Source organism: Macaca fascicularis, chromosome 14, assembly GCF_037993035.2.
Source record: "Macaca fascicularis isolate 582-1 chromosome 14, T2T-MFA8v1.1".
Lineage (NCBI taxonomy): Eukaryota > Metazoa > Chordata > Mammalia > Primates > Cercopithecidae > Macaca > Macaca fascicularis.
Genome location: NC_088388.1, coordinates 130048347 through 130071177, shown reverse-complemented (window position 1 = coordinate 130071177; position 22831 = coordinate 130048347). Strand labels below are relative to the sequence as shown.

General features: G+C 45.5%; 1 protein-coding gene across 26 annotated transcripts in view; it reads right to left on the bottom strand.

Moving 5' to 3' along the window:
* The window catches only part of NTM (neurotrimin), a 1404754-nt gene that overhangs the window by 673845 nt on the left and 708078 nt on the right, over positions 1-22831 (bottom strand). For 5 of the 26 annotated variants that reach the window (XM_065529242.2, XM_065529241.2, XM_065529244.2 and 2 more), the window contains one exon: positions 1303-1422. The exons of 20 other annotated variants lie outside the window; for them this stretch is intronic. In XM_065529242.2, the coding sequence (XP_065385314.1) occupies positions 1303-1357 (55 nt within the window). In that variant the 5' untranslated portion in view covers positions 1358-1422. Of the gene's footprint in view, positions 1-1302; positions 1423-22831 lie in introns of those variants that run through there. One more of the 26 variants, XR_012423935.1, reaches the window with a different exon arrangement.

The window sequence follows — 22831 nt, the reverse complement described above, 5'->3', positions numbered from 1 at the left end:
ATGAGTCACAGTGTCTTCGGAGGAAATGAAAGACCACAGGACGGGGACATGGCATCATGAAAAAAGACGCTTTGTGATTTTCAACATACGGTGACACTTTTCCTAATTTAGAGGGGGAAGCTGGGTTTTGAGTTTTCTTTTATGCCCCCTCTTTGTGAAAAGCAAGGGAAAGAAGATTTAAAGAACATCTGTGTATTCAAATGATAGAAATAGAATTATACACTTTCAGGAACAAACTCTAGTATTTTTGTCTCTTTCGAAGATTTCCGAAGCCTATAGATTTATCTCTCGTGTGTGTGCGAGAGCATTTCCTCTGAGGCCTTAGACATAGTTGAAATTGTTTTTGTCTTTTTCCCCTTTCTGCTAACCCAGCCCCCACTTCATTCTGTTGATCTCCTTTAATTGGACATAAGATAAAACTGAGTATGTTCAATATTTTTATTGAATTGAGTTTTATGTTTCCGGTCTGGATTTATAGACTGTTAAATAGAATGGTTTACGTTTCTCTCTCTCTCAAAGAAAATAACAAATACATGTGGGACAGAGCCATCAGTCAATTATATCAGTGGATTGTTGGCAACTCACAGGTGGAAAAAAAAGAGCATTTTCACTCTACTCTTAGGGGAAAGCAATTATATTTAAGAGCAGTAGAAAGTCAAAACTAGTCTGGAACTTCAAAACGCCTTTCTTGACTGACCAAGAAAAGGTACAGTGACTACAATGACAAACCAGCCCCTAGCTCCTTTAGAAAGCTACTCTGCCTCATGCTAAAGAGAAAATAAGTGATGTTTCAGCCTCTGCGACCAGGCAGGAATAGAAAAATACATTGACAGTAGTTGGACAGACCATAAAATTAAGTAAAAAATTCTTAATGTACAAGATCTCAGTTTTCCCACAAACCTCCTTTCTGTTCAGAAATTTCCAAACCATTTTCTGCCTGACCATGTCAGGAATGACATTCTTCCTTGTTCTTGATTTTCCTTCCTGGAATGTTTTAATCCGGTACACTTCTCCCTACTTCCTCTAGGCCCTACTCACAGCAATGTAGCTGACACATAGCATTAGGGTGCAAAACCTCAAATCCTTTCTGACTTGAAACTTCACCCAGGAAAGACCTCTTAGCAAAAGTGCTGGCCATTGTGTCACAAGACAAACCCCTTTCAAAGAGCAAAGCCATCATCATCTCAACAGTCACAGTCACCGTCTGGACCTTCCGTCCTGAGGAAAGGATTCTCCACCGAATCTGGGGGGAAGACCCCCCACCAGTCCGTGCAAAAGATGAAGAATTGAGTATGCACCTACCTGTGCCCTTCCACTTCCACCTCTTCCCACCTTCCCCGTTTCTTTTTCCGCTCATTTTTTTTTCCACTTTAAAAACATCCAACTTTGCCTTGGGGATGAGCAGAATGAAATGTCACTTACCTATAAAAAGAGACAGAAGAGAAAGCCATGCATCACATTACACACAAGTTCTTTGAAATCAAGGCCAGCTTCCGACTTTGAAACTGTAACAATGAGTGAATATTATTTTTTCATCCTACCTTTCTATATTTAATGAAACTCAGGATTTTGCAAGTAACCCATCCCCAGGGCCCAGTCTCCCTTCATGATTTTCCTTTTGTTTCTTTGCATCCCCCGTCCCTCTTCACCACCCTAGCCCCACATCATCTGTCCCAGCTTCATGGATGAAAGGTCAGGAAGGAATAAGGGGGGGTGCACAGACCCAGAGATCAAGGCCTGCCCTCAGATGTTGGCAGCAAGGTTTCGAGGCACGAGGAGCTGGTTTTTGCCTCTTTTCTCACAGGCCACAGAGCTAAGACCCAGGGTCAGCGCCGGCTGGAGCCTCTCGGGAGGAGGGAGGAAGGTCAGCTCCCCGCAGGGTGACTTTCCACCCGGTGGCTTCGGGGCTCTTTCAAATGACTCTGCTCTGAGTCTTCCTCCTCTCTCCCTCCCTCACCCTCACCCCCCAGCTCTCCTGGTTTGGGTGTGGATGAATTCACCCAAGGTCTCCATCCCCCACTTCATCCTGCAGCATCTATCTTTCAGACCTGCTTCTACAGAAAATCTCATTATTGCAGCACCCTGAGGCCAACAACCACCTGAATGGGTCATTGTGTTCAGGCCCCTGTCTCAGTACAGGATGCAAACTGGTCCACCTGAGTCCTGTGGGACCCTTTGAGAACCCTGAGATGCTGAGTCCCTGCCTTGCCTGGCTCCTGGCCCCAGAGGCTCCCTGTCTTCATGCAGCAAGCTCCTTGAGGCCGACTGATTCGGTTCTGTCCTGTTGGCTGAAGGGAAGCCAGGCTCTGAGCATTCAACTTGCAAGAACAGCCCCTCACCCACCACGCTATGTAGTGGATCCTTCACATGCTCACATATTGGAAAATTGACTTCAATGTCCTGCTAGTGCCTTCTTCTTATTATGCCTGAATAACTCAGTTCCTTTTAGCCTATTCTTGGAGCTTTCAGTTTTCCATCTTTCCTCCTCCAAGCTCCTATGAGACCCTCTGTGGAGGACAGCTCAGAGCTGAGCCCTGGAGAGAAAAGCAGCCATATGTCCCCCAATTCTGTTGCTGCATCCCCCAATCAAGATGCTCTGCCAGAAACGGAATTACGGTCAAATATTGCATCCTGATCACATTAGTATATTGAAGACTTGGAGAGGGTTCGAGGTAAACATCTATGCTTAAACTTTTCCTAACAGTATTTGACTCAGAAATATTTCTTGCTATACATAAATTAAAACACCATACTTCAGGAGGATGACCAGTTTTTTTCTCATTATGAATGTTAAACTAAATACAATTGATCTGATATTATCACAAGCAGTGGCCAGAGGACCCTGAAGTCAATGGTCCACCCACCATGCCCTACAGAAAGCGTGGGCTGAGGGCTCAGTATACAGGGTCTGGCTCAACTCCCTCACCCAGTGCGATGAAGGGCTATCGCCTCGCTCCCTGAAGCTCTCTCACCTGTGAGATTTGAAGACCCCGAAGCACCCTGCACACTAGGGTGTGGTGAAGCTGCAACGATACTTGAAATGTGCTTTTCAAACTGTAAAGAACAAAACACTTCAAGGGGCTGGTGGCGTCAGTACCTCTGTTCTTGAGGCCACACTCATGGGAGAAGAGATCACTTGGCCTCAGCTGCCCTGGGAGCTGGTGAAAAATGTGTGGTTTTGACTGCGGTCAGTCAATGAGACATCAGAGGCAGCAGTTCCGTGAATACTTCCCTGGCTCTGGACCCTGAGGGAGGGAACTGATCCCAGAGGTCTTTTCCATCTTTAATATCTATGCCTACATGTCTCCCTCTATTGCACAGGGAAGCGCTCTCTGCCTTCTCAGTGCTTACATCTATTTTTTTCTTCTTTTTGGAGTCTCACTCTGCCGCCCAGGGAGTGCAGTGGTGCGATATCAGCTCACTGCCAACCTCTGATGCCCGGGTTCAAGCGATTCTCGTGCCTCAGCCTCCCGAGTAGCTGGGATTACAAGCGCCTGCCACTACGCCCAGCTAATTTTTTGTATTATTAGTAGAGACAGGGTTTTGCCATGCTGTCCAGGCTGTTCTCTAACTCCTAACCTCTGGTGATCTGCCCACCTCAGCCTGCCAAAGTGCTGGAATTACAGGCATGAGCCATCGCGTCCAGCTGCTTACACCTTTTAAAGCTTGTGATCCTGCCGTCTCTGCTCTGTGGCTTTGCATCTGGGCAAGTTTCTCTGCAGACCAGGAACCTCTAAGTAGGGGGAGGAAAGAGAGGCCGCTGAATCAGAGCAAGACATGCCGTCCTCGTCTGCCTCCTCTGTTACTCTTGAATAAGAGAGAATGCAAGGACAAACGGGCATCCACATAATGACGCGTCCATGTAGGTTGGTGTAAGAGCTGCACCACGTGGGTGTGGAATGTCAACAGTTGGGGAGGCTGTGGGGCAGTGGGAAAAGGGGTCTGTGAGAATACTCTGTATTTTCCTCTTATTTTACTGGAACCTAAAACTGCTCCAAAAATAAAGTTTATGAATGAAAACAAATTACAGGCCCTTAAGTTATTCATTCAAGAAAATCTTCTCAAGCACATTCTGTGTGTAAGTCCCAGAATAATTTCTTATTGAATGGGAACATTCTGAGAGATGACTGCATTTTCTGTGTACAGTGGACAGAATGTAAGAAACGGGACTAAGATCCTAGCCCTGGGAGAGATTGAAAGCTTAATGGAAAGAGAGCAATATGTCTATAAAAAGTAAGGGAAATAGAAAACCATGCTGTCCCACGATTATCTCCCCACCCCACCCCTTTATCTGTGCAAACCTTATCTACAATTTAAACCCAGCTTAAGTGCCACCTGGCCCCTCAGGTCTCTTCAGAGCTCATCTCAGAATGTGTCACTCACGCCTCACTCTTCCCCTCATACTCAGCAGCTTGCTGCCTGCCTTGCCCGGTGGTTCTGTTCTGTTTCGCCATGCATTTGAGTCTGCTGTTCCCACTCTGCTTCTACATTTTGACTTTGCAACCCTGACAACATCTAGCCCAGGGTTTTCTGCAAAATGAGTTGAAAGAAAGCTCGAGGTTTCCAGACCTTTGTGAATGTGGAATTTGCAGATGAGAGATTGTGGGTCTATGCGCACTACTGCGATATGCTGAGATAGTGCTGAGACTCCAGAGATAAGAGATATGATGCCTGCCTCCTTACGTCCTGGCGAGGCACACAGATGAGGAGACGCTGAGCTGTCATATGGCATCCTATTGACAAGACAGAGGTGGGCATGGGGGGCTCTGAGGAGACACAGGAGAAGTGTCTTCTATTTTGGTGCTAAGAACAATACAAAGGAAAAACAAACTGGAACTGGTGGAGACCACCAGCAAAAACTTCCAAGGAGAGGCTGGCCCTTTGCGAGCAGCTACCTGATGACATGCAGCATTAAAAACACTGGTCCACCCTCTGCCCTTTATTCTTCCACGCCAGGGAAAGCTTGCCTTATTTTTCCCCCTTCTCGCACTGCAGAGTTCTTCTGCGATGGAATTTCCCACTGACCTTTCCCAAATCCAAGGCTGGCCTCAGATGCTTGCCTCTCCAAAGGACTCAGGACCCTAGATTGCAGCTAACTCTCAGACTGGGCCAGTGCTGGCTTGATGCTGGGCCTCCACTCAAGGGTCCCCTCGCCTGACCCTTTTCGAAGACTTTTTTTTTCCTTTTTTTTGGCTGGTCTTTATAGGGCCATTGTAAAACCACAAGTGGAAACAGCTCAACTGCTCAAAGACGGTTTCATCTGAAGAGCTTGTCCTTCTCCAGGCCAGCCATCGTCCCGCTAACAGTGAGTGCAGAGAAGCACTCCGTTAACCCCCTCAGTCCCAGAGCCAGGGACACTTCTCAGCCTCTGAGAACTGAGCAACAGTGCCAGACCACCACGGTGGCTCACGGAGCACAGAGGGCTCGGTCAAACCTGAAAAGAACAGATTCCACGTGTAGTTCAAGTGCTTTCTGCAGAAGTGGGTTATCATCTCCTTGGGAAGTGTTTATAGTGACAGTTCCATACCTACTCCAGACTCGGACCTAGACGAGCTCTGTCTCAAACACCCTCTCTGAAGACTTTTGGGCCTCCAAGAAAAGGAAAACAGGGTGAAAAAGCCAGGGCTCAGCACGCAGGAGCAGAACCAGGTAGTGCTCCTTCCTCCTCCTCCCCGGCTCTCATGCCCCGCCCTCCTCCTTTGTCCAAACTGAACCGCAAAACCCATCAGTAGGAGCTCTGCCTCCTGTGACCTGCAGCAGTATATCTGTGACACAGGCTACAGGTGGCCAAGCCTCCAACTCCTTCTCCTTAGCATCTGTCAAGGACCTATGTCAAGTCCCAAGTCTATCCATGCGGTTGGGAGGATGGTTCCTCAATGCCTGCAGTTCTTCACTGGATTCAGAAGTGCCTCCTCACAGCCCATGCTGCATCACAGGAAGGAAAAGAAAGGGAGAGTTGCTTCTGTGTCTTTTTAGGGGGAGAAATGAAGTGGGGTCATCTAGAGGTGCAGTATTTTTAGGCAAGTCTTTTTAAAAGACTATGTGGGTGGATTTAAAATCTTTTCTCCAGCCACCCGCCTAACTGGGATGGTGGTGGTATGGAGACGAATCTCTTACACTTTTTTTCCTGTAGTCTTTTCTTTCCTTGCATAAAACACTGCTGGAATGCAAAGCCTTCTCTCTTTACCTACCCACGTCTCCTCTATGCCCTAGAGTGTGAGGTCTGGCACTAACACTTCGCTGGTGGGAATACTGAGGCCCAGGAAAATGGCAGGCGAGGATCTGGTGGATTTGAGGGAAATAAAGGAGAAGCAGAGATAACTGACTACTGATTTAGGCTGTTCCTCATCTGCCCTCCCATTCCTTCCCAGGCTGAGGGAGGAGGTCCTCCCGGGACCTAAGGCACAGGTTCAATGGTGGAACGGGGCAGGTGCCCAGATGGGCAATGGATTTGGTCCCAGCATTTCAGAATGGCACTGCTTCTATGCTGCTCTAAGTCTTCCAGTGGAGACTACAGTTTCTCTGAGCAGCACTTTTCCTTCCCCTTCATTGCCTCACATGGAGCTTGGCTGGGCAGGAGATTTTTCTTTTCATTCCAGGGAGCATATTATTAATTTCCACAGTCAGACAAAACAATGTGCTAAACATCTAGGGAATCTCAACTGTCCTCCCTGCCAGCCCACCCTCCTTTCTCCACCACTCCTGAGTGGGGTATGGACTCGACAGGGTCTGTGGTCCCAGCCCACCAGCAGGCTGAGCCCACAGCCTCCCATCTGTGTCTTTTACAGCAAAGCAGCTGAGAGCAGCCCTCTGCACAGAAACAACCAAGCCAGAGACTTCTTTGTGTTTCTGGAAGGCCCGGAGGTTGTTGCTGACCTTGCCTTGTTTCAGGTTTCCTGTTTTTCCAAAAAGGAAGGAGGAAGGTACCAGATTAAATGCTACTAATTAGTATCTTCTCCTGGATGATGGAGCAAGTATCTGGAAATTGCTAAGAATTCCAGAAAACACAAAGGATAACTCTGGTGTAGGGTAAGGATGGGAGCCCCGCTTTTCTTAACAGCTGAGCTATCAGATCCTAAGCCAGTAGTTCTCAGCTTTGTCTGCACACAAGAATGACTTCAGAAGACTTGAAAAACACGCATGCCCAAGTTGTATCCCAACCCAATCACCTCATAATCCTTGAGAGTGGGACCCTGCACTTTTTTTTTTTTTGAGACGGAGTCTCGCTCTGTCGCCCAGGCTGGAGTGCAGTGGCTGGATCTCAGCTCACTGCAAGCTCCGCCTCCCGGGTTTACGCCGTTCTCCTGCCTCAGCCTCCCGAGTAGCTGGACTACAGGCGCCCACCACCTCGCCCGGTTAGTTTTTTGTATTTTTTAGTAGAGACGGGGTTTCACTGTGTTAGCCAGGATGGTCTTGATCTCCTGACCTCGTGATCCGCCCATCTTGGCCTCCCAAAGTGCTGGGATTACAGGCTTGAGCCACCGCGCCCGGTCGCACTTCTGTTTCTACAAACTCTCTAAGTGATTCCAACATGGAGCCCAATATGGAAAGCAGCGTGCTCGAGTGTGCCTGAGGACCAGGAGGGGGCGAGGTAAAACACAGGTGAGAGCCCCAGGCCCAGCGTTTCCAATTGAGTACATTTCCATGTGGCCTGAGATTTTTCATTTCTGAGTAGCTGGGTGGATTAATCCATTTTGCATTGCTATAAAAGAATACTTGAGACTGGGTAATTTATAAAGAAAAGAGGTTTATTTGGCTCACAGTTCTGCAGGCTGTATAAGTAGCATGGCTCCAATGCCAGCTTCTGGTGAGGCCTCAGGGAGCTTCCACTCATGGCGAAAGGCAAGGGGAGTGGGTGTGTCACATGGTGAGAGAGGGAACAAGAGCCAGTGTGGGAGGTGCCAGGCTCTTTCTAACAACCAGATCTTATGTGAACTGACAGAGCCAGAACTCACTCATTACTGCCAGAACCCCACCAAGCCACTCTTGAGGGATCCGCTCCCGTGACCCAAACACCTCCCACCGGGCCTCACCTCCAACCTTGGGGGTCACATTTCAGCATGAGATTCGGAGGAGACACACACCCAACTGTAAGACTGGGCGATGCCACTGCTATTGGCAGATACCAGAATCTGAGAAGCTCTGCATTAGACGGACCCTGAGACCCCCGGAAAAAAAAAAAAAAAAAAAAAACAAACCTGTTGGGACTGGAGGAGTTACTTCTTACTACAACTGTAGTTTTTGTGGCTGTGAGGTCCTCTCACCTCCTCCCAGGCTTACCTGGGACACACAGAAGGACACCAGCTCTGCCTTTGGTGGTGGGGGCGGATGGGTCACCTGGCTTTTCCTTGACATTCTAGGACTGCGTCTGGAAAGGAAGCCTTAGGCAAAAGTGGCTTCAACCACTGAAAGGAAAGGCAGATGCCATCCCTTCTTCCTGCCTCTCCTGCTGCCAGAGGATTCTGACTTTGTGCCTTTAAAAATGAACCCCACGATCTCACCAAACCTCCTCCTGAAGAGAGGAACAAGGTTTTCTTCTGCCACTATCACCGGTTACAGTCCTGTGCACATGAGAGCCGTCTGCTGAATTAATCAATGAATGAACTCTCCATCTGACGGGCAGGGAAGCCAAGAGACAGTGACATTGTTGCCGATGCAGAGGAAGCTATTGTTGAGCTTCATCGACAAATATTGAACAAACACCTTCAGTGAGCACCTGCCCACTTTTCTGATAAGGCTGGAGGCTGTAACAACCTGAGACAGGAATTTCACTTGCATGAAATTATATAATTTACAGCCCTATTATCACCAGTGCATCCTGGTCATTCCGAAAGCCACTCCTCCAAAGGACAGGCTAGAAAAGAGGCCGCGAGTGGAGCCCTCTGAGGGGGTGCTTTGGTGTGGTCCCACCTGTGTTCTCATACTGGAAGCCCCCCCAGGACCCCACACAGAGGTGCCCCACACTCTCAGCTCCAGGCACTCGGGTAGGAGCAGCAAGCAGGCTCCACTTTTGCATCCTGCTAAACATCCCACACTTGCACAGATGAGGATTGCCCTCCACTCAGCCACTGTGGCAGGGCAGAGGCAGAGCCAGGGGGCTGCATTTTCTCCCTCCCTCTGAGCTTGTTCATATAGTAAAACACAGAGGCCCCACTGTGACTGCTGATCACATCCAAAGCAAAGGCAGGTTTTGAAATTCATCAGAGATTTCTTCCGCAGCTGCAGCCAGCGAGGCCTGAGCCTTCCCCTCCCCCAGGGCCCTCCGGCTGATGTCAGTCCTCCCGTGGAAGCAAGGTTGGAAGCAAGTGAGGTTGTCTTTCCAGTGGGCCACATCTGTTTCTGAAGGCTAAGAGAGACAGCAGGTGGAGGGAGACTTGTGAGGCTGAAAGAACAAAGGAAGAAAAAAAAAGATAACTTCAAATAAAAAGATCCCTAAGAAGGGGAGACTATAAAGGAAGGACTGAGGTCTCTTCTTTCCTGCTTTCTCCTTTCTGGAGCTGGCTCTGTGGTCCACACAGGGCACACCCATGGGAACCTGGTGAAGGAGGCCTGCTTCATCCAGTCCCTGGGAGAAATTGCAGCAGCTCGTCAGATAGGGTGGTGGCTGTAATCATGCTACAGTCTGTGATCTGTGGGTTTTATGGAGATGTTTAGGAGATCGGTAGTAAGGTTGCTCCAGTAAACAGTCTGGCAGGGCAGTAAAGGATGAAGGCAATCACGCAAGTTGCATTCCAAGTGGCTTTCTGAAGACAGAGTGACTGCCACTCACGGCCACCTGTGCCCGGGTGCACTTCCTGATCGGAGGGCCTGGAATGCTTTGACTTGCTCAGATTCCTGCCCTGCTGTAGCGGGGAGCAAGCCTATTGTGTCCATTCTCACTGGTTTGCTTGTTTTTCATTGAGAAAGCAGGTCTGAGTCCCGCTGCCCAACAGGCAGGGGAGAGTATGCTGGACCAGTCACCATCCAGATGCTGACAAGTCCCCCTGCCCACTCCAGAACCCGCTCTGCCTCTGTCCACAGGTAGGGTGAGCCAGCTGCTGTCTTGCCCCACGTTGGGCTGCTACGTGTTTGACAACAGTGCTGAGCAGCAATCTTCCAAAAACATCAGCCATGAGAGTGAGTTGATCATGTCAGGAGGTGAGCCTGGGCCGCTGCGGCCTCTTGTTTTTCTGTCAGTTGTGCGTGGGTCTGGGGCCCAGGCCAAAGGAACCAGGCCCGGGGCACCACCTTGCTTTGTTCCTGTTTGAGGCCACTGGAAATCTGAGTACACCGATTTTCCCAGTAAATATATCTGGTTGCCAAGGAAGCCTCATTAGGAACTGTGAGTGTTATCTCAAGCTTTTTCTCATAGAAAAAAACCACAATGATCTTGTCTCTATTCAGGTGCTGCTGCGTGTGCAAAGTCCTTTAGGTCCATTCTTAGGATATTTGATCCTCACAGAAGCCTTATGGGGTCAGTCTTCTTTTCCACTTCCATTTTACACAAGAGGACATGGATATTGGGAAGGTTGTCATTTTCTTAAGGTCACAAGTTGTTAACTCATAAGTCTAGAACTCGAGTGACACGCCCCCAATCCCGTGTCCGTATTCTAAGCATTCTGATGGGAGAGTGTCCGCTTCCAGGACAAAGAGCAGCTCTGCTGGGGGCCACTCAGGCTGCCTGGGCCTGTATCTAACTGTTCCCTGACCTCAGAACAGCACAGCTGATGAGCTGACCTAAGCCTCCCTTTGAGTGGAATCCATTTTGCTTTTTATTATCTTTTTTTTTCTTTTCTTTTTCTTTGGGCGGGCGGGGGAACAGTCTTGCTTTGTCGCCAGACTGTAGTGTAGTGACGTGATCTCAGCTCATTGCGACCTCCGCCTCCAGGGTTCAAGCAATTCTCCTGCCTCAGCCTCCCAAGTAGCTGGGACTCCAGGCGTGTGTCACCAAGCCCAGTTAATTTTTGTATTTTTAGTAAAAGACGGGGTTTCACCATGTTGGCCAGGATGGTCTCGATCCCTTGACCTCATGATCTGCCTGCCTCGGCCTCCCAAAGTGCTGGGATTATGGGTGTGAGCCACCACGCCTGGCCTTTATGATCTTTTCATCCCCAGCCTAGGAGACAAAGATTTAAATGTGCTAGTCCTGAGCAGAATGTATGTCCAAGAATCCTACCAGTGCTGGTGAATGAGCTTTATTCCACAGCATCTGCCGGGGAATCTTGCTTAAAGTTTACTATGGAAGATGTGCAATTGATTTGAAGGCAGATAACGATGAGTAGCTAATTCTCAATAAATGTTTTTAATAACTGGTTGGTATTTATTCAACTTGTTTTTCGACTAGCTATACACAACTAGAATTTATGTGGTGGTTACTGTGTGTTAAATGAAAATCAAATGATTATTAGAAACATTTACTGAGGATTAATTCTGCAATAACCACCTACACAGTATCTGTCAAAGTAAATCCTCAACAAATGCATATTTGAAGAGCTTAATTTGTTTTTACAAAGTAAACTTAAAAAAATACTTTTGAGAACAGTCGGTAGTTGCAAAAGTCAGCATCTAGGGTTTGTTGTTCACTCAGCTAAAAATGACAGCATTCTTGGTCTTTCGTGTCTACATATTTGTGAACCACATGCAGCAAGAACCAAGAACTGAGCAAAAAACTGGAAATCTTGGTCAGTAGATTAAATTTATATGTAACTTATTGAAGACTAATAGTATCTAAATGCCTGGAAAACATGTGGAGCTTGCACTGGAGCCACCCAGTCTCCAAACAATGACTCATTTACCAACCCCTGAAGAAGAAGGAGGCCAAGAGGTTTCTCCATATTTTCTTGAAATTATATAACAGAATTTCCCCAGTAATTTTTTAAAATTCGGTATTTTTTTTTTCTGATGTAGTTTAAGCTCATTTCCTCTAGTGAGGCCACAGCAACATAAGAAATAGTAAATTAGTGTTCTTATATTCCTCAACAGAGCCCTTCTTACATAGACGATGATGATGATGATGATGATGGTTGTTTAATGAGAACTTTCTGTGAGCCAGGCACATAATCTCATTTTATCTTCATAAACATCTTCTCAGCAGTCTTGTTATTTTTACTGTTTTTCATGGTAAAATAGTCTTTACTGAGAACCCAGGGAAGTCAAGATCTGAAGGCCAGACTGGACTTTCAGAAGCTCTGGCAAAGAGTGAGGAACCATGTTGGAGCAGAGGTCTGGCAGAGAAGAGAAGACGAATGCAGACCAACATCATCCAATGAGGACAGCAATGTGGGAGAGGCGATGGTCCCTCACCACAGTGAACCAATGTGACTCTACGGTCACACCTTTTGACTAGCACACCTGTGAGGATGTGCCCCCCAAATTTAGGAGGGCATTGGTTTTAGAATCACTGGGGAATCCAGAGATTTCATCTTCCAGAAAGAGCATTTGCTTCCAGAATTGCCTATCAGAGAATACGGTGTCTTAGTGAAATGGTACCTGAGACTGCCTCACGGTCCTGCTATACTATGAATAGTCTGTGTAGTGTTAGACAGCATTACACCTCCCTGGGCCTTGTTCCCTCCTGCAGAAAGCCGAGGCAGTGAGAAGGGTGATGCCTAAGCTTCCTTCCTGTGTAACTGTCTGCGGTGTGCTTCATCAGACCAACGGGAAAGAAGTGTGTCTGCTCAAAGTCTACAGCCACAGCCCTGGCACCGCTGATGACCGGTGGGCAAGTCATTAGAATTGAATAGATCATAAGGTGGGAAGAGGGTCAGTCTAGGAAATGCTAACTTTGCAAAATAAGCCTATTTAACAATTACTAGCATACAAGAAGTGTTTACCCCAAAAGTTAAGAAAAAAAAAAGCACAAAATTATTGGTTATTCATGGACTATCATCCACTTCCCTTTCACCTATCTGGTCACCATGTGTATTGGCTTAGAACCTAGAAAGGCTTAAACTACATGCACCCCTCACCCCAACACACACACACATACACACGTACAGAGTTTCTTATCTATGGTGCTTCTACTGAACGAGGTGATTAACTCCTTGACCTTATGGAACTCTAGTGTGATCTCGGAGAATAGATAGAATCTTGTTATCTTGTAATGAGTTTTATGGCTTATTTCAGTACATCTCAGCCATGTTTCTCTGGTGATTAAGGCAATTATCAGCCCGTGCATTTTAGGATTATGAATAGTGGAGCTCTCTCCAGATAATGGAAAGGGCTTGGGAATGTTCAGACTACTTTTTATCCTGTTCAATACTTATTCCCACACTCCCTCCCCGATATGCATAAACAGACACTGCACTCCGTATCTGGACACACCGTGGTGCCCTTTCTACCCTTTACTTGGATATGATTATCGAAGTAATGGCTTTTAGATTTAATTGATGTAAGTAAATCCCCTGCTTACCATTCATTGGTGCCACGCACAGTGTTTTAATTACTATCATTATTGCTTAGGATTTGGGGAAAGGTATCACTTGATCTGAACTTGCCATCTTCCACTACAATGTTATGGCTTGAGCACCAGTGATTATCTGTACAAACGTGGTTGTTCGAGTGACCAGCCTTTCCCCGTGCACCTGCCATGGTGCTCGATGAGAGGAACAACATGGGCACAACATCAGGAGACCTCAGGGGGCCTGCTTTTCTCTTGGGCTCATGCTTTGCTCTTTGTCAAGTCCTTACTTTACCTTTGAATTCATGTAACCCTGGGTGGTTTTTATTCTTCTATGTCTTCTTTCTGGATGTGCCACCAAAAGCAGTTCCCAAATATTCCTTAAAAATGTCTCCCAGAGAAATATGCAATATGTGTTAGTTTCTATATCTTCCCATCATTTAATAAGTATAATGAGGAAACAAGAGTGTGACAATAGCTTACATCCCACCATCCACTCATTGGTACTGCCTCTCTTTTTGTAGTATGAATAATTAAGTCATGTTGGTATTACAAAGACGTGGGGTTTGTAAGAATATATGTTACCACAAGAAACTAAGTCTGAAGCTGTACTTGTCACAGGATACAATATATGCCTAAAGGAAATTACCTGTAGTAAGAATTAAAATAATCATTTCTAAAGCACAATGAGATATCATCTCATGCCAGTCAGAATGGCTATTATTAAAATTCAAAAAATAAATGCTGGTGAGGTTGGGGAGAAAATGGAACACTTATACACTATTGGTGGGAGTGTAAATTAGTTCAAACATTGCAAAAAGCAGTGTGGCAATTCCTCAAAGAGCTGACAACAAAACTACCATTTGACCCAGCAATCCCACTACTGGGTATATATATACCCAGAGGAATATAAATCATTCTATCATAAAGACACGTGCACATGCAGCTGGGTGCAGTGGCTCACACCTGTAATCCCAGCACTTTGGGAGGCCAAGGCGGGCGGATCACCTGAGGTTGGGAGTTCAAGACCAGCCTGACCAACATGGAGAAACCCCGTCTCTACTAAAAATACAAAATTAGCCAGACATGGTGGTGCATCCCTGCAATCCCAGCTACTCAGGAGGCTAAGGAAAGAGAATTGCTTGAACCTGGGAGGCGGAGGTTGTGGTGAGCCATGATGACGCCATTGCACTCCAGCCTGGGCAACAAGAGCGAAACTCTGTCTCAAAAAAAAAAAAAAAAAGACATATTCACATGCGTGTTCATTCCAGCACCACTCACAATAACAAAGACATGGAATCAATGGTAGACTAGATAAAGAAAACATGGTACATACAACGGAATACTACGCAGCCATGAAAAAGAACAAAATCACATCCTTCGCGATAACATGGTTGGAGCTGGAGGCCATCATCCTTAACAAACTAATGCAGGAACAGACAACCAAACACCAATTTTCTCACTGATAAGTGGAAGCTAAGTGATGAGAACCCATGGACACAAAGAAGGGAACCACAGACACTGGGGCCTATCAGGAGGTGGAGGGTAAGAGGAGAAAGAGGAGCAGAAGAAAATAACTATTGGGTGCTAGGCTTTGTCACCTAGGTGACAAAATAATCTGTTCAACAAACCCCCATGGCACGAGTTTACCTATATTACAAACCTGCACATGTGCCCCTGAACCCAAAATAAAAGTTAACAAAAAGACTATCCTTTCTGGATAGTTAAAGAAAACGGATCTATAAAGTACACATACATCAACATTTTCTTCTGTCTTGGGTCCCTGAAAAATCTTGGGGCAGTAGCATTTTGACCCAGCATGGTAGAATATAAAAATCACATATGAATTTATACCCCAGTTCCATCATTTACAAATCATATAATTTTGGAAAAATTGTTTAACTCTGCTAAGGCTTAATTCTCTCATTTATTAAATGGACCTGATTTATAGAATTCACAACGTTGGCAAGAATCAAATGAGGTAAAAAATAAAAAATATGTGGCAGGCTGTGAAGCTCATTGTATGTCAGATTGCACAACCCCAAGTTTTCCTCATCACTGGCCCTTCTTCAGGGTACCCTTCCTTGCTAAGGGGCTCCCCAGATGACCTCCTTCCACAATATTTTACAGAGTAGCCCACAGACAGTGTGGGGCTGCCCATTGTGAAGCCATCCTCAAAGGTTAGAGATGCACTGTTCCATGCCCAGCACTCTCTAATCACCTATTGATGTCCATCCGTGCAGTTACAAAAATACTTGATGGTGGGACTTTCAAGTCTGAAGTAAGCTCTGAATTTCTTTCTTTGCTCAGGGCTCCTATTTTCCCTGCATCAAATGCTTCCGAGTCTCCAGGACTTGCCTTGCTATTTCTGGACCCCTCTCCACCATCCACTTGATCCACTTGACCTTTAGTTAAGGAAAGTTGGTGGGGGATATAATCCCACTGATAAAACATGTGGGATTTAAGATGAGTTAACCCCGAGTTATCAGGTGGTACAGCTGGGGTACGAAGAGGAAACTTCACACACAGCCGAAGGCCTGGGAGCCCTGCAAGGCAGTGCATTATTTTAATCTCCCCTTTTGCATGTTCTGTCCACATTGAATTCTGGACCTAGAGCTTTACATGCTCTTTAGCAAGCACTTTGTAGTGTGAATGTGGCCCAGAAATAGTGAGCACGTCCTTGTATGTCTTCTATAATATAAAAATCAATACTGAAAACCAGGAAATATGTCTCACTGGGAATAGTAGGTTAAAATTGGAACAAAACTCCAAATGTTGATAAAGCTGAGATTGAAACCCCCTTTAGAGTTCATTTTTTTCTCAGTTCCCCACTATACATTTCTGTTGGAGGTATCTGATGGTTATTACGTCTCCCTAGAAGTTCCTGGCTAAATCACAGGGATTTGAAAAAAAATGATTCTAAGTGTGAGACAATACACAAAAAATTTTAGTACCACTTATGCTAAAATGTCCTCTAAAAAGGTAGAGCACAATAAAAAATCTGGAACTTCATCTAAAATCTGCATATAAATAGACCATGGCACTGAATATTCTAAAGAAATAATTGACTTGCAGAAACAGAAGTTTGCGGGATCTCCTTTTCAAATTGATACTAGTAGAAGAGAAAATAAATGGGTTAAGGCCTGGGGAAGAAAGTTGGACTTGTAGCAATTTTTTTTCTTTGTGAGTTTTGAAGAAAGGATCTACTTTCTTCTTTATACGCATCAAAAATAGAAATAGAGAAAAGGGCCAGGTAGTAGATCTTTAGGCTAGCGGGCCCTGTATTCTCTGATTCAGCTATTCAGCTCTGCTGTTGTCTCATGACAGCAACCACAGACCCTACGAAAAAGAATGAGTGTGGCTGTGTTTTTATGACATTTTATTTATAAAAAGAAGCAATGGGTCAGATCGAGCCCATGGGCACAGTTTGCTGACCCTGTCTTAGATGATCAATTGCATATTTGCCTTTGAAGCCTGCCCATGAAATGGGCTTATCCTCTTATCAATATCTATGTGCTAACTATGCGCATACATGTGGTTTCTAAACCTTTCACACCTGTGCTCAGTACCGACATGTCGGTAGCTAAGCTTGATATTAGGTTTCATACTTCAGTTTCATGGTTAGAATCTAAGCCTTGGTATCTCACTTTGCAAAGGCCAAACAGCATGAACGTTTCTGATGGCATGGAGTGATGTTAAGGTCTTGATTCAACCCCAACATTAGCTGTGCATCCATTCCATATGCTCCATGTAACCCCGTGTCCACAGACCTATCCAAGATCCCATTGAAAGAAGTATGAAAGACAGAACATTTGACGCTCCCAAGGAGAACTTCCAATCAAATGGAGACGACAAAAAACATATATACACACATCTTTTAAAAGATACAATGTACTAATGAGTAAAAAAATGGACATAAATGCATAAGAACTAGAAGAATGCCAAAGTACATATTTAGATGAAGGCTTCATAGAAGAGGTGAATTTTTAAAACTAGTATCTGTGAAACAGTAAGATTTCACTTGAGGGGAAGGAATAGATTTCCTGTGGTTTGGTTAATACCCAGAACTCCTTTCCCTATTTAGCATATAGGTCTGAAGGTGATGGATGAGATTGAAAGGCAATGTCCTTTCACTCCTTTCCCCAGCCTGTCTGCTGCCCCTGCTCTCTCTTCAGCCACTGGTATCTGACTCAGGAGGACTGAGCCCATTGCAGAAAGGCTGGGAAGAGCAAAGGCACGGCGAGGAGAAAGGAGACCCCTCTTACGGGGAAGGCCTCACAAAGCAGCAGTCTCATATGGTTTTCAAGTGCAGGACCTTGTCATTAAAACTAAATCCTGCTCCTTTCTGATCGCCTCAGGGTGGTTACTTTACTTCTCTATGCCTCAATTTTCCTAACTATAAAATGGTTAATAATATTATTGACCTCATGTGATTATTGTGAGGTATACTTACTATAAATAATGCACTTAAAATAGGGCCTAGAGCCTGGTCAGGGCTCAATCTGTGGTACATTTTTATGTGGACACAGGGTACAGAGACCCCCAAACCTGGACCCAGGGAAGCTTGACAGAGCACACGCTTGGCAACGCTGCGAGCCTGCCTGCTGTCAAAGAAGCACTTGGTGGAGTTTGGTAGCAAGTAGAACCAAATGAGATAAACCAAGAGGTTCTAGTTCCCCTTATAAAACACCTGAACCTACATAGGCTCACTGCCGGCATCCTAAATTCTTTTTTTAGGGGGGAAAAAAAGCTAATTTCCCTTCTTACCCAAACTGGCCAAAGGAAAAAAAAAAAAGTATCTTTCAATCTTCTTAAAATTCATGATGTTGATAAAATATTTAGGGAAGGAAATTGAGAAATTCTATAACCTAAGCCCCTTATCATAAGTATGTTTCTAAGAGTTATATACCGTGATGAAGAAAATCCACATATGAAAGGATTTCTCAATTCCTGCTGGTATACTGCATTGTTATCTTATACGGTATTTAGAAAATAAATTTCTGGGGCGAGTAATGAATTCGGGCAGTCCCTCAGCAAGAGCAGGCTTAGTAGTAGAAATCCCCCTTTGTTGGTACTGTTTGCTGGCCATGAGACTGGACTGATGGGACTATCTGGCTAATAATCAAAAGAACAGAATGGGAAACACCCTGGGGCAGCCCCGGTCGCAGGTCCTAGGATGCAGCTTGTCAACACACCACCACGGCCACTGGAACCAGAAGTTCAGGTATAATCACATATATTCGTGTATTCCACATGAGTAGGTAAAGAGTCTAATGGGTCCCTCTGAGCATCTTCAACCTCCTTTGTCTCTTTGCCCCTCCCCCAAAGATAGTATCACTCTCAGCTAGGAGGCAGAGAGGAGGGAAAGCTGAAGATGAAGGGAAGGAACCTCTCGGGGAAGCTGCATGCAACCTCCTGCACATTTAGCCAAAGCCACACCACCAGAGTTCCAGCTCCACGGCCTCTGAATCCATTCCCCTGACACCACTCTGTATTCTCCTGTGAGATTCTGCAGAAGTCTTCTTATAATGAATGATGATCAAAGAAGTTCAGAATGCCTGTGCATACATGATTATGCCCATACTGCCAAAATCCAAACCAGAACCCATGTTGGGCAGCGTGTACCCTCAGGACACACCTCTGGTCTCATGTCTGCAGACCTCTCAGTCTTCTTTTACAACTCTCTTGCATTACTGAGTTTGTCCAAGTGGCAGCCTGGCCCTGTATTCTGTGACCCACAGATCTGCAGATTCGGTAATGGCAGCACATGTTTCCACACTGTGTTATTGTAGCTCCAGCAACCAGACAGCACATAGTAGGAAGTCAATGCGTATTTTTTACATGGTTGAATGGATGATAGACAGGGTGGTTCAGTAGGACCAGGGGTCCTGCACTTCCCTCTAGAAGATTAGGTTCACTGCCATCTCAGGATAAATGTATGCATAAGCTTCTGTGCAACACAACAGAGAGAGAGAGAGAGAGAGAGAGAGAGAGAGAGAGAGAGAGAGAGAGGGAGGGAGGAGAGGAGAGCCCCTAGGGACTACTGGTCCAGGGCAAAGGACAATAGTTGGCCAGCTCTTGAGGAAGGGGCCTGAATGCCACTAACAGCCTTCATCCCCTGGGTCTTCTACTGACATGACGAGTACACAGCGCTCGTACTGGGCTGCTCCATGCACACCCGGGTACACCATGTGCTGGAACCATCAGCAGGCTTCCCACAGCCCCCTGGGTCACGACTGGCACGGCCAGAACAAAGCAGGCACCCAGAAAGTGCCATATCAGCAGGAGTCTCCTGTTGATAGAATCATCCCTTAATTCACTCTGAGCTGTGCCATTTAATTACCTTGATCCATGCTTTGTTTTGCTAAAGTGAATGTCACAAATTGAGTGTGACTTGTTGAAAATAGTGACAGGAGCTTGGATGCTTCTGTGATAGGAATTGAAATATGATCTCTCTTTTCCCCTCAACCATTTTCTTATTCCCCTCTTCTTGAGGTTTTTTTTTTTTTTTTTTCATTCTTTTTTGTTTCTTTTAAGTGTAGAATGTAAAATATTAATTCTGAGCAGAAGTAAAATTAAGCCCTCTGGAAACGATTCTGGGAAACGGAGCCATAGCCTGACTTAATTAAGAAGCGATTATGCTGAAGAGCCTATATTAAGGCTTCACATTTTGGGCACAGAGAGAATTGCTTTTAGAGGAGTCAAGTCAGGTAGCAGAGGGGGACTGAGGAGAAGACAGGACGATAATTGGATAGATGAGAAAAAAGCAATGTTTGTTGTAGTAATGAAAAAGAATAGTGGGTGAAATTTAAATTGGTTTAGAGATTCCTCAACTCCATCTCTCAGAAAGGTCAAGATGAGGACATGGGTGATGTCACTATGTCCTCCAAACTTTTTGGATGACCCCAGGTTGGGCCAACCCCATTTCTGTTCCTTCCCCTATAGCTCTGGTGTCTGGACAGGCATCAGGGAATGGGTCATGTCTGCAGCAAACTCCAGGGAACGTGGTTAGCCCCCTGCTGCTCTAAGGATGGCAACAACTAATTAGCCCCACAAATTTATGGGCTCCAGGGATGTGAGCAGATGGGTATTTAACTTAACAGCAGATCCAATTTGTCCTCCATTAATTCTAGAGTGATACCTGAGTTTATTGGAGTTTTATATTGTTTCATCTGTTTCAAAGTCAGTTCTCCCACTTCCCAAATTGTTATTCTTTTGACAAGCAACTATCTGAACCTCTCTCCAGTTTCCAGAATGAAATACTGACTCAACTTCACAGTGCCTTGACTCTCTACTGTGTGGAGGACACCTGGGAGTCAGGTTCCTGGTGGTCTTCACAAGCTAGAGCTTGCTTCCCACACCTTCACGCCTGTGAGGCTCCATGTTGCCTGCTTAGCACTGTTTATCCAGCCTGACCAACTGCTTCAAGTGGCTGCCATGTGTCAGGAAGTGGCCCTTCTAAACATTACCAGAATTTCAGCGGGTATCTCCTTTTGTTCTCCACTTCCCTAAAGAGTCATTTTAAAGATTGGATGTCTTAAAATCTAAAATTTTGGGGCCGGGCGCAGTGGCTCATGCCTGTAATCCCAGGACTTTGGGAGGCCAAGGCAGGCAGATCATGAGGTCAGGAGATTGAGACCATCCTGGCCAACATGGTGAAACCCCATCTCTACTAAAAATACAAAAATTAACTGGGTGTGGTGGCACGTGCCTGTAGTCCCAGCTACTCCGGAGGCTGAGGGAGGAGAATCGTTTGAACCCGGGAGGTAGAGGTTGCAGTGAACTGAGATCATGCTATTGCATTCCAGCCTGGCGACAGAGGGAGACTCCATAAAAAAAAACAAAACAAAACAAAAAACAAAAAAAACTAGAATATTGGAACTTTAAAGAAACTCAGTTATGCACTGAATTAATTTTCAAGTAGTGCACCTTTGTGGCCACTACCAATTCTCCAGTCTTTTCCTCTCAAAGAAAAGAGGTTGGCAACCCATAGCTTCCCCCCTTGGAAATGGCAGGCAGGCTGACAGTTCAAAACCCCAGACGGGTATCAGCGAATGACCTTCAGACTTCCTCTTCATTTGGCCTCACCAGACCAGGGATCCACGGAGGGCTCAGAGAGGCTTCGCAGAGGCGGGTCTCAGCTCGACCACCTAAGATCTGCTGCAATCAGAAATGCTCCCCTTCAGTCTGGTTTCTTTTAAAGTATTCCAATGTGAAACAGATTTTGAAAACCACCAATGTAGTCTAATTCCCCTCTTTTTATCAATGAAAAAAAAAAAAATGAAAACTGAGACTGAGTAACATTAGTGGCTTTCTAAGATCACAGTAGTAGAATATCAAGTAAAACTCTCACTTCCCATTCAAAGTCATACTGTCATTTCACAGAACTCCTCAGTCTAGTGAATAAGGAAAACATAATCGTTATCATTATCATATTGACCTGGGTAGAGAATGCAAGTCTGGCCAGAGGAATTAGGAAGCAGTGTCAGTGTAGACAGCCATTAATTTTCCTCAAGTAGCAAATGAGCACAGAGAGCCTGCTCCTACGAATATGCGGTTGCTTGTGTAGACCAATTTCAGGTCTCTTGAGCAAGGTCATCCCTGTGATTCCTTTGTGTTGGTACTGACAGCAAATACGGAGTGCTGACATTCAGGTCTGGAAAATTCGAGTAACTTGCTTAATTCTATAGCCTAGTGAGCAAAGAAAAGGCAGAGATCAGTTGCCTTCAGTTATTGATGAGGAGACACCATGTACCAGATACAGTCATTCTTATCCCAAATTACTTAGGAAGATTTTAAACAATTCTCATGTTTTGTTTAAAGATTTTAAACAATTCTAATTGCCTCCTTGAGGTTCTGCTTTAGTAGTTTTAGAGTGGGCGGGACAAGGACATCTGCAGGTTTTTTAAAACCCTTCAAGGGTAATTTCCATATTCAGAAGGGTGAGGTGACTGGCTTAGTAGGCACAGAACTTAATTGAAATCACCTGTGGAGTGAGACCTCCTGCAGGTGTGGCCTCTGGACTCGAAGTCTCACATTTCACTAAGAAAGTAACACAAGATCTTTCTTGAAGCAGTAGGGTAGAGCCAGCCTCATTAGCAAGACAAAAGATGGCAAATTAGGTCAATCTCATGGTTCAGGCAACACCAAAATATGCTGATGAGAGCCTGCAGGAAGCCTCTAATGGCAGGAATGAGTCCTCCCTGGGCTTTACTTTCCACGGGTAAGAATGAAGAAAGGCTGCATCTTCCTTTGTGAATGGTCTTTTTTAGGATATATGCATCTACACCTTGACTGAACCCATTTTTGCTTTTAGCCTGTCTTATTGTCACAATAACAGGTTGCACATGTTTATCCTTCCAGCATCAGGAGGTACTGTTTCCTTCGGTTTGGTCTCATCCTTTGCTCAGGGTTAAGGAAACCCTTTGAAGATTATATTCTTCCCAGCTGCAA